The 12,942-nt window shown below is 39.1% G+C and overlaps 1 protein-coding gene across 1 annotated transcript; it reads left to right on the top strand.

The window, feature by feature from the left end:
• Positions 1–10,914: 10,914 nt before the first annotated feature.
• Positions 10,915–12,670, top strand: PTH (parathyroid hormone). Its single transcript, XM_042448212.1, has 2 exons — positions 10,915–11,000; positions 12,406–12,670. The coding sequence occupies exons 1-2, from the start codon at positions 10,915–10,917 to the stop codon at positions 12,668–12,670; spliced, it is 351 nt and encodes a 116-aa protein (XP_042304146.1).
• Positions 12,671–12,942: the final 272 nt, after the last annotated feature.

The following is a 12,942-nucleotide window of genomic DNA, read 5'->3' as shown; positions in this document are numbered from 1 at the left end:
ATTTGACTGTACTTTTCCAGACGTTTTTCCTGCACCTCCTGAGTCTGATCTGGGGCAAATGAACGGGAACGACAAGGGTGTCCAATTCGGTAACTTGGGGATGGGAGGAGCAGTGCTCAAGGGGTTGGCTTGGGGGAGTCACCAGCTTTGTTCTCTTTCCTGCATTACTGGTGCCATTTCCCCCTGTTCGCACAGCCTTTCCCCCGGTGGAGTGGGAAGCAGAGTAAGGCAATCGCATGTGTAGACAAATTAATTTTGCGATCGCCTAAGCGCTCTGTCGGATGTCCAAACATAGCAAATTGCTACACTGACCTCCAAACACATTACTCCCCCTGCAACCTCCCCCCTGCTCCACATGAATAGACTGATGTGTGAGGAGAGCCATTGAACACAGTTTTTTAACTATTATTTTTTCTTTTTTTACAGGCCTACTCGATCGCCCCCCAGACAGCCCAGGGAGCAATGGGGGAGGCAAAAGGACTTTGGGGGATGGAGGCTCCTTCTCCCTTTCTCAGAGGGGCTCTGGGAAGACACAGGAGAGCTTGGGAGGCAAAGGGACTTGGGGGAATGGAGGCTTCTTCTCCTTTTTCCAGAGGGGAAAAGCACCTGAGCGATTGATTGACTGCTTTAAAATACAACAACAGAAAAACAGGTTTGAAAGATTCAAATGGCAACAGGGAACAAAAATAGCTCACACCAAAATGCATAGAAACAATTGATGTCACTGTGACATCAAGCGCCTAGGCACTTGATTGACAGCGGCTTTAAAAAAAGAGGTTCTGGAAGGGCAAGGGGCATGGGGAGCAAAAAAGTCCGCTTCAAATTACAATGGAGAAATTTTCAATGGGAACGAGAACATGGGTAAAAAAAACCTGAGTCCATTTGCACCATTTCGTAATGGGAAAGAGGCACCAGATTCTAATATGACTCGGAAAAAAGATCCGAGTCAGAACTGCAGCGAAATACGTCACTTTATATGCCCAGTGGGGCCTATATATATATATATATATATAGGAATGGGGGCCTATATATATATCAGCATACAGTTGTGAGTGCTGATACAAAACTCACACTTTCCTAAACAGTCTAAAGCCAGTCCAAAATTCTGGCATCAGTTTTGAGGGATACCAAATTTCATGGTTCAGAGTTAAAAGAGCTATTGTCAGAGCTAGTCAAAGACATTTTGCCACCTGAGTCAATAAATATAATGATAACCCCATCCATTTACAGAAGCCAACAAAACTATCTGTGAAATGTTGCTTCAGTACTAATGGTGGAACAAGACAGCTTCCTATCCTGCACCTTCATGGGGTGAAGAGTTGGTTGTGTGGAATACCCAATTTGGTCTTCCAGTACATCATTGCCAAACTGTGCTCCTCAGTATCTGCTACCAGAAGCAGCTACCTCTTACTGCCTAATGGTAGCCTGGCACTGGCTGTTCCTAAGCTTTATCACTTTTGTGGTACTGACAAGTTATAAATCATTAGCTGCTTATCTGCAATAATAAACCATCTGCTTGTATTGGTGAAACATACTGTACATTAAATAGACAACTACAACTCTGTGCTTGGACAACATCCTCTCATACAGACTAGGATACAATGCACATGGGGCTCTGTAAATTTAACAAGAAGACGATGTGGGATTCCTGAAATACTTTTTTCAGTTTGGTATACAATGATTCCCCCCCCCCCCCCATTGATCATTAAGGGATGTCTTTGAGGCAAATAAGATGAAGCTCAGCTTCATGACTGTCCTCAACTGCATTCCTCCAGAGAGTTCCATCAAGCCTGGGATTCTTCTCGTTACAGAGAGATGAGGTAACTAGAGTTCCCCATTTAGGCTTCAAAACAATTATGTAATGCTGTATGGAACTTTATGCAAACAAGGGAGAAAATGGCATGTACATAGCAGATGGATGCATTCACTAACCAATCCTCAAAACATGCCATCTTCAGCTCTAGGGATAATTTCATTTCAGGTTTTTTTTTTGTTTTTTTGTTTGTTTGTTTGTTTGTTTTTTTGTAAAACTAGAATTTATCATGATTTGCAAAATTTGATTGTGGAAGAAAGCAAGGCAGACAGATTTGTCTTTCTCTTTTCAGTACAGATCAAGAAATACAAAATGTCTGGTGCCTAAACTGCACATGATTCCTATCCAATCTGACCCCTCCACACAATTACTGAATTTCTGTGTTGCCTGCAAACAGCTGCAGTAAATAAGCTTTGCATGATTCCAGTGTATCCATGTAATCAGAAACTTAGGATCTAGAGGATGGGGCTATACAGATGGGTGGCATGCAGCTGCCCCTTTTTGCTCCAGATCGATGCCCCAGCAACCGCATGCAGGGGCACCAATCCGCTCCCTAGAGGGAACAAAAAGAAGCCACTCCAAACAGCTTCCTGGAAGTGCATCATAAGCGCCATGCCATGGCATTATAATCATAATATAATTATGACACCCCTTCTGCACTGCACTGTTTGGTCACTGCGACAGAAGTGCATCATCATGGTACATGCTGTCTAGAAAGGTGTATGCCAAAATCGCGCCCAGGCAGTGACATAAGGGCTTGGAGCATGCGGATGCTCAGCCCTCACCCTGTATAGCCCCAATGTCTCCAAACTAAATTAAATTTAGTTCCCAATGAAATAAATGGGACTTATTTCATCAGCAATATTTCCAACTGATTTTGATGGAATCTGTGTTAAGCCAGATGCACCTCTATATAAATAAGCTCTTTAGAGTAGGGTGTTGTCAAAGAGATCAAGAGTATGAGTTTGCAGAGCAGAGAGGTGGGGGACAGGGAGTCTTGGAGATGTCTCATCAGCAGGGTCGTCATAGGTCAAGATCGACATAAAGGCAGTTAACAGCAACAAAAATTGTTATGATAGGTCTTGATTTTTTTTAAAAAATGAAATTGGGATAATATTTTGTTCTTGTTACAGTTTGTTCTTCCCTTAAGCAAAGACTTCCTTTGCATTCACAGGGGACCTGCTTCCAACAAAAGTGAGAGAATTAATAAATATTGGAGAAGGAAGCCATGGCCTGAGTCTACAAGACCTGAGCAGGGCTATTGATGATAAGGTGACTAAGGAGTCACACATTCATGAGGCTGCCATAAGTCAAAGTCAACTTGATGGCAATTAACAATAATTTTACTATATACAGTAGGAAGAAGTTCATAATATATTATAAAGCATCCATATAACACTTTTCTGAAGAGGAACAAATGTGCTCTTAGTGAACAGGTACTGTCAACCTTATATAGCACATGATGCAAAGACTGTGAACTATGAGGTGATGGTGATGATAATGACAATAGTGATGATGACTAATTGGGATTCATATGGTTATGATCTGTCCCCTGGGTGAATGACCATGATATACGTCTTTCATACAGACTGCATGTTCAATCCCTGGATGTCACAAAGGGATCAGATAGCAGACTTTCAAGAAGTACAGAATAGACAACATGGTGCTAGATAGTCTAAACAGCTATAGAGTAATTTTTAATGTCCCTGTGTGGTTGAACAAAGAACGATGCTTTTAAAAAAAAAGCCTGCTCTGTTGATTTCCTTTGTTCCTTGTGTAGGGTATAAGCTTCAAGCTAGTGTCTGATCACTGATACGAGCAATTCTGGAGCTCAGAATAATTAATTGCTTTTAATTAACTAATGCATTGTCCAACCATGGCATTCATGCAAAATTTTGCTAGGACTGTTTTAGGCACAAGAACTCCTTTGTCACAGCTTATCCTTTACTCAAAGCTTCATTTAGCTAAAAGTGATGCTTAAGAGACACCTGAGGCTGCGTCATATTGATTATCTTATTGGCTAGGCATGCTGCTGAGGAATTTAAGAAGCCACAAATCCTGTCAATCAAATGAAGATCTAAAGAGTTTACTGACTGTCCCTTCAGATCTCCAATGTGTCAGGAGAGAAACATTCCTTAGACACATTTAGAATGGTTGCCTCACCACAACCATTCAATGCGTCACTGTTTACTACTCCCTCCTTTTCCTGGCTATGGCATTATTAGTAAACACATCTAGGCCTTCTCATTGTTATGGACAAGGAGCCAAATACTAATCCTATGCACTATGTCACTTTGCTATTTTAGATTTTACAAGATGTCTGTAGTAAATGGAAATGTTTGCATAACTGGGAAAGAATGATCTGTTTACATTGCCATTTATTTTATTTTTATTTCATTTTTATGTAGTTATTAACAATATAACATAGTGAGATAGCATAACCATTTTTAAAGAACAAAGAAACACACCAGGGTTTGCATTTTATCTCAGAAAATAAGATGTTCAGCTATAGTAAGTAGCAATAGCAAGTACATTTCTATACCGCTTATCAGTGCACTTAAACATTTCCTGAGCGGTTTACAAAGTGTAAGCTAATTGCCCCCAACAATCTGAGTACTGTACTCATTTTAATGATCTCAGAAGGATGCAAGCCTGAGTCAAGCTTGAGCCCTTTTGCTGGTATTGAACTCGCAACCTTATGGTTTGTGAGTGAGTGGCTGCAGTACAGGCATTTAATCACTGTGCCACCAGGGCTGTTATGGAACTATGTAGTCCTTGATTCATTGATATGTAGTGCTTGATTCATAGGTTCACATTATGAGAAACAAACAGTAAATTGCTGCCCTTTTTATTGTAGAGACAGTGTGGTATAGTGGTTTGAGTGTTGGACTAAGACTTTGGGAGACCAGAGTTCAGATCCCTATTTTCCACAAAAACTCACTGGGTGACTCTGGGCAGGTCACATTCTCTCAGCATCTTGGATGGCCATGGCAAATCCCCTCTGAACCTATCTTGTAGAGAAAACCTTGTGATAGAATTGCCATGACTTGGAAACAACTTGAAGGCAGACAATAACATCAACCTTTTTATAGGCTACATAAAGCTGTGCAAAACTCAGAAAAGAGAAGATAATAAAATTTGAAAACTAAATATTTCCTCTGCCCCCAAATGAAGTAAAAATCTGCATATTTGATGTACTGGGGGAAAAAATCTAAATCATTGTGATTTGTCCTTTTGGCTAATTGGTAAGATAATTGCGTGTCAATGCTTCATTCTTACCAGAGCCGTGGCTGCAACAATTCTTCATGTTTTGTTCTGCTACTTCTGTGAAGGTCAGTGAAGTTTAGTCAGCTTACTAGGAAAAAGTTGTGGTCAGCTTTTTCTTCCTATAATGTGCCACCAGCATCTTCACACTGCATACCCTGTCCTCTAAAAATGCTTAGTCCCCAGAGCTACTAAATATGATATCCTAGTCAATATCATCTTTATAAAGTTGTTGTACATTTCCACTTATTGTTACAGATTTTAGATTAACAACAGTGGGTTTAGGGATAAGGGGTGCCATGATAAACAATATTATGTGGGATAAGCTGTAGTTGTAGCAAAGCTCTTTCTTGGAATTAAAAAGTTAGAACATCAAGGCAAGATATGATGATGACACTGAATAACTCCTACTCAGAATTCTATTTGTGATAGTCACCTATACTTTAGGTTTTGGCTTCTCTGCCTCTTTTTATGTTTCCCAACCCTTTCTAGTCATCAGCATTATTATTTGCCCAATGCTCCTTTTTCTTTCTCATTGTCAACAACCTTTCCTGTCCAGTGTGGGTCCAATGTGACGATTTCCTAGTAAGAGCTGGTGCAACACTGTCATAATGAAACAACATACATATTTCACAGGTGAAAACCATGTGGTCAAAAAACATGAAAAGTGTGGTCAAGATAGCAAAGAATTAAGAATGAGTAAAAAGACACAAACTGGGAACAGATGCCACAGTTTGCTTTTGTTTGAGCCAACTGATAGGGCAAGATCCCACCGTCTCCCTGTTCCCTAATGCAGTTCAAACTACTTTCAGACTTTAAACTGAATTTGTAGCAATTGACACAATTTGAAGATCAATAGCAATAGCAAGCAATACCATTTCTCAGTCAACTAGCACTCCCTAGTTGGTTTACAATGTGTAAGCTAATTGCTTCCAACAAGGTGGGTACTCATTTTACCAACCTACAGAAGGATGAAAGGCTGAGTCAACCTTGGAGCTCTCCTCTAGGATCGAACTTATAATGTTTTGGCTGCAGTACCAGCATGTAACCACTGCACCATCAGAGCTCCTTTTTGGAGGAAACGTGAGAGGAGGAGAGAGAAAGTGGGAATTTTTCTGAAGAGCTGAAAAAGTAGGATGACTGAGGACTGAGACTGATCTTGTCAAAATGGAACAGCTGGAGAGGATGTGCATACTAGAGAGTGGGCTTGTACTGAGTACCTCACCGGAGACCACATACAGCAATTTATATTGCCTACTGACATCTCTGGGTTTAGTATGAATTTTCACAGTTAAGCAATTCTTCACATGTACTATACATGCAAAGGCATCCATTTAATCTGGAACTCCAATCACACAGGGGTCCAGATTGCATAGATATCTTTGAGCATATAACAGTATACAAAAAACTTCCTTAATGTAGTTGTAAATGTGTCTCATCTGGAACTGTTATACATGCATAGGCTACATTCCATAAAGAAAGGAGCAAAAATATTGTCTTCTGAAATTGCTTCCCCCCCCCCCATTTTTAAATCTCATGAACTGCTGTGAATATTAATTTTTTGGAGGAAAGGCAAGATAGAAGCCAAATAAATAAATAAATTCTCCTCACAAGTTCTATAAAGAGGTAAGGTATCTCCAGATGCCACTAATATATATGCAATAGTTAGGTGATCTATTCTCTATTTAAAACCAATAGCTATTTCATTTAATTTGTGGGTACTAAGGCATCATAATGGATAACACCAAGGTATTATACCTGCTAATGATTTGATGTCATATAGCATAAAACTGTATTAATGAATGGCTCCAAAGAGCTAGTCTTTACCAAGAAATAATTTATCCATTTTGCTGTAGAACAGTCTGCACAATCCAAACTTGCCAGACCTCTGCCAAAAAAAAGAAAAGAAAAAGAAAAGAATAAAAAAGAATAGAAAAGATACAGGTAACTCAAATTAGCAAGCCAAGCCATCTGTTGCAAAGAAAAACAAGCAAACAAAATCTTTTTCCTAACCAAACATCTTTTAGCAGTTAGCCCCAAAGAAAATAAATTCTCCAGATCTTCTATACCCTTTCTATTAGGATAAAACCAAGAAGACAGATATATGGCAACTTACTGCCTTATTTAGTTCAATGATAATCAATTTGGGGGGGGGGGGCAGCAAGATTGGACAAGATCATTTGCTTGAAATCCAACTGCCACTTATATGGCATGATGTTTGGATGCAAAACCTAGTCTAATAATAATTCCACTTGGCCAGTTCTTTTCAGAAAGAACTGTAATATTTAAACAATTTGTTCCTTTTAATATAGGACCAGCAGTGCAATTTTAGACGTTTCTCAACAAGATTAACTCTTGTGTTTAAATTCATGTCACATTGGGTTGTAGGTCAGATAGCGGGATTGGTTTCTGTATTGTGAAACTTATTTAAGATTAATTTTTTGTGTCAAAATGGTCAAAAGGACACCAGCGGAAGTTTCCCCTTTCCTTATTTAAGCAAGTTTAATGATGTCAAGCATGTTAGGTAAAGAATGCTCTAGTTTGCCTTTTATTTTATTAGATGTTTGTAACCCTCTCACAAATGTTACTGGTTTTAGTCATCTATGGGTCCTTAACATTTAAAGCTGATCATTAATTAATTAACCGAATGACATAATTTCTTTATATGCATTTTTACAACCCTCAGCTCAGATTCTCTAAAAGTCAAACGCTTTTGAAGTTGCCCAGGTTACTGGCTTTTACCCTCAAGTCAACCTTTTTTTTCTTCAATGCCCCATTAACAAACATGATGGGTGGTACATCAGGGTCAGGGGGAGTGTTTGAAAGTGACATCAACTGAGACAATAAAAGGGCTCCTTAGTTACTTAGAAGGTCTATTTTAAAGTTACATTTAAGGAGTCTTCTAGAGCAATTAAGCACACTTTAAATCAACTTCTGCGAGTTGCTGGCATACCTGAGAGACGAACCAGCTGAAGCAGCTATTTGGTAAGAACATTTTATTTTGAAAGTGATTGTTTATAATAACATTGCTTGCTTTAGCTATCCAGTTGTAATTAACTTTGTAATTAACAAACAGTAGTAATGTGCAACATAATTTAAATTGTTCATTTAAATAACATCTTGAAATATTGATCTGAAAAATTAAATATTTCACCAGTTATTGAATGGTTGAGTTAAAAAAAAAGCCTTGAATACACAAACGGTTAGCATCTAAATTGCAGGCATTATTACGCTGGAACAATAAAAATAATGTAACACACACATTAAAAATATCATAGTATTTTACTTAGCAGTGGTACAGTATAATTATTCATCTGAAAGCCTTGATCCAACACAGGGAGAGGCGGGTTATAAATAATAATAATAATAATAATAATAATAATAACTTTATCAGTATCACAGGGTTTTTATTGGTTTTTATTTAATGGATGCAGAGTTGCACTCATATTTTCTTTTTGCCTTTAGCATCAATAGCAATAATGCTAATTATTGCTGTGATGTCAAATAGCCATCTCAATGAAACCTCCATTGATAGCACCAACTTTATGCTTGCATGACTGTGTAAAGTCTGGATTTTCATCCTATAATCTTAAATGAGCAAAACAAAAGAAAAGGTAATTTCTTCTCTGGCTGTGGTGCTAGCACGAAGGTAGAGAAAGAAAATAAATGATTTGTTCACTTATGTCAAAATGGACCTTTATGACATGAGGAAACTAGAGTCAGATTGTACACACCTTGGGTTTGTCTGTGATATCAGCAGACAAGGACATAAAACTGCTTTGACAGGTCACTGGTTCAGGGAGTGGGTTATGCACATCACTCCAACCAAAATCAATGGGACTTTGTTGTTGTTGCGCTTCTCCAAGTCTACTCTAATTTATGGTGAGCGTATCATAGGATTTTCTTGGCAAGATTTATTCAGAGTTTTGCCATTGCCTTTCTCCAAATCTTACCCAAGATAACTAAATAAGGTTCTATGGTTAAGCAAGAATTCAAACCATGGTCTCTCAGAGTTTTAGAAAGTAGTACAGACCAGCACTTTGTGCTAATCTGACTGCATACTAGGGCTGAGCGTCCAGACACTCCTAGCCCTAGTTTCGCCACCCCGCCACCATCGCAGCAAGCACCCATCCACACGGCGCTGGACAGAAGGGGCATCATCATGGCACATGAGCACACCTGTGGCACTCCTTCCAGGAAGCTGCCTAGAGCAGCTTCTTTTTGCTCCCAAAAGGGAGAGTATTAGTGCTGCTCTGTGCGGCTGCTGCAGCACTGATCCGGGGCAGGAAGGGGCAGCTTCGAGCCACCAGTCTGTATTGCCCCTTAGTCCAACACTCACAGCACTATAACATGCTAGCTACAATGGGACTTAGCGTTCCTCTGATTTGCCTGGTTCATGTCCATGTTTTAGCACTTGATTTCAAAGCTGCTTCACAGTTATCAAATGTCAAAACTTTTCATTATGGAACAGAATATGCCTAAATTCTAAATTAATGCAAAGTGAAAGAAAATAAGGCCTGAGAAGAATTTTACGTAGAATTCCCCCATTTATTTATTAATGGTATGTACATATTGCTTCTCAGCCCATTGGACCCCTTAGATAATGTACTGCAGATAGAAACCTTGAAAGCATCAATTGTTGTAGGAAGTAGAATCAAGTCTATGAAAGCCCATGCTACCAGCTTCTTTCTTTCATTTTGTCTCAAAGGTGCTACAAGATCTCTTTGCATGTTATTGTTTTGTAGAAGGATGCTGTAATAATAATATGGCGTCTGTACTATATATTGAACTCTGCATACCCATTCAATCCATATTATCAAAACATCAGTTATTTATATCAGTAGGCCTATTCTGGCCATATCCAGAAAAATCTATAAAAACTGACTGGCAGCAAGTTCACAACAGACAAAATGTTCAGTACCTGCTAATGAATGGCTTTTGAAAAGGATTAGACAGATTTATAGGGAACAGGCTTATCAAAAGCAAAGCTTGGAAAATTACTTTTTTGGACCATGACTCCCAGAACCCTTGATCCATGGCTATGCCAAATGAGGAATTTTGGAAGTCATAGTCCAAAAACTCTTCCAAGCTCTGATCTATAGCTATGAATGATGACAGCCAAATGGAACATCCATATCCAGAAGCACATTCTGTTGGAATGCATGGGGAAGGTTATCATTTGGCCATGTGCTTCAGAAAGGACTCAGGTGGCCATTATTAGATACAGAATGCTGGGATAGAGAAGTTGCTCTTGTCTGATTTAGCAGGGCAATTATGTTTTCAGTCATCCCTCTATATGTGACTCTGGCCATACCAATGAATTCATCATAATTAACAGCTTGTACTACTGGAGCTCACCCACCATCCAAACAGACACTGCAGGGAATACAGATTCCTTCTACCAGTGTTATACATGATGATACTGTATTTCAAGATCAATCGAGGGGATTGCTAGACTACTCAAAAGCAATTAATACATACAGTACTTAAGCATTATTGTGAGTGTGAAGAATGGTGATTACGTACAAAATTGTGTAACATAAAATGTAGCAGGAGCTGTGGTACAGCAACATTACATTTGGGATTTGAACAATTTGTTATGTTTTTCTTCTTATAGATGGTGGCTAAGGAAGCACATGATTCCTCCTTTATGTGGAATATGAACATGACATATTTGTTCTGGAGAAATCAATAACAGTTGCAATAGCTAATGTTGCCATCTGTAATAGATCTTTTTCTTTGCTTGACTTGTTATTTATATTAATCAAATTTGGCTAACAAAATACAACAGTGAAGATATACACTAACAACTGTCAATTTCATCCCTAATAGTTAAAATGACTTCAACCAGAGCCTTGGCCAAAATAGCAGTCATTTTATATGCCATCTGTTTCTTCATAAATGCTGATGGAAAAGCTGTCAGGTAAGTTGTGTGTGTGTGTGTGTGTGTGTGTGTGTGTGTGTGTGTAAAATCTTAACAGAGTGGTTTTTATGGAGTAGGTATGTTTTAGTCAGGCTTTAACTTTTGTATATTTCTATGCAATTTTATACTATTTTTAGATTATTTTAATTGTTTTAAATGTTATTGCAATTTTTTAAAAAACTGTTTTTATCTGTGTGCTGTCTTGGGCCCCTTCTGGGAGAAAGATGGCATGCAGATGAAAAGAAATAAATAATAGCAATAAAATTTACGAAGGTAAAAGATTTATGAGTTTAAACACTTCATCCAGGCTCTACTTCTTTGATGTCTGACCTTATTAACCACATCTTAATTCAAACATCTTCCTCACATTACCCAATATATAACTCAGTCCACTTAATCATGGGCTTGTCTACACTGGCTAGAATATATTCTAGTCCTGGAACTGTCCTGGATCCCCCCCCCCCCCCCCGCTACCTATATAGTCTATAGTGATACCAGCTGGCTGTCTAAACATGAGTCCTCACTGTGTCACCCACTGTTGCCGCTGCTGGTGCAAGTTGCTCCCTCTGAAGTCAGAAACAAGGTGCCCAGCATCAGTCACATGCCTGGGTGTCTCATTTCTGACCCAAGAGGGACCGACTTATACCAGGCAATGGGAAACACAGTGGGAATGCATGTGTAGACAGATGTCCAGCATCACTACAGAGCTTGCAAGATTTTCCTGCAAAATCTGGAGCAAAAGGTACCGTACATTTTTTTAAAAATTGTTTAAGGGAGGGATAGGGCAGATTTGGTGTGGAACTATCCATTGACATGAAGATGGTCCACACTCAAATTGCCATAAGAATCACACTCAAATCTCCATAAGGATGGGGTGAGTCCATTATATTTGGCCCGTGTAAACTTCTGAAGGCCTGCACGTAAAGGTCCAAAGTATATATGGCACAATTCATCCTATTAGCAATTCCTTAAATGAGATTTTTAAAGAAAAAAGAAATAGGAGATGCCATGTAACTGTATGGATCAGGACTTTCCATTTTAACTTTTAATCTACTGTTTAACCTTTTTCTCCGAATGTAGTCCAAATCCAGATCAAGACTACTGTACTTATTGTTTGAATTGGGATAAAAGCTTCTATTGGTGCTAGTAAGCACTCTTCTTAATATAATTAAGCACATACAGGAACTGCAGCCAAAAGCCAAGGGTTGTTCCACCACTACCAATGTTTCATTCTGGATTACTCCACCCTCCATGTGCCTACTCATTATCCTTCAGAAATAATCCAGACAGTCAACAATGATGTGAATGGTGTCATATTTAGCTTCACCCAAAGTTGCAGAATTAAAGCTTGGATTGCTACTGCTATGAGATTGTTTTAGCCCCTCTCAATCTGTCTTCATTACAGGAAGAGGTCTGTAAGTGAAATGCAGATTATGCACAATTTGGGGGAGCACTTGCATTCTGCAAACAGGCAAAACTGGCTCATTGAGAGACTGCAGACCGTGCACCATGCTCCTCAAGTCGCTGAAGAAACAGCTGTGGATGCTAAGCCCCGGGAGGTCAGAAGCTGGAGACTGCTTCCTGATCATCTGCAGGCAAAGATGCAGAAGAAACCAAAGGATTGGAACAAAGGTTACAGGGACAGCACGTTCAAAACAAAATCACAGTAAAAGAGCCATAGTGTTGTCTTTCTAGTTAAATATGTAGAGTAGTGAGCAATTAGGGCATTTTATTATTTATTATTTATAAGACAATGGCATCCAAGGGCATGTCTACATAATGCTACTGGTTGGGGACTAAGGGTAATTATTCTGAGCATTTTGCTCTCATAGACTTCATCAGGAATGGGAATCATGCAATTGTCCAGCTGCTCTTGAACTGTAGTCCACAATATCTGGAATGCTGTATGATTTCTATGCCTGGTCTACATGTAGAGGTGGTT

Source organism: Sceloporus undulatus, chromosome 1 (assembly GCF_019175285.1).
Source record: "Sceloporus undulatus isolate JIND9_A2432 ecotype Alabama chromosome 1, SceUnd_v1.1, whole genome shotgun sequence".
NCBI classification, from domain to species: domain Eukaryota; kingdom Metazoa; phylum Chordata; class Lepidosauria; order Squamata; family Phrynosomatidae; genus Sceloporus; species Sceloporus undulatus.
The sequence above is the reverse complement of the archived record's forward strand: the minus strand, read 5'-3'. Positions and strand labels throughout refer to the sequence as shown.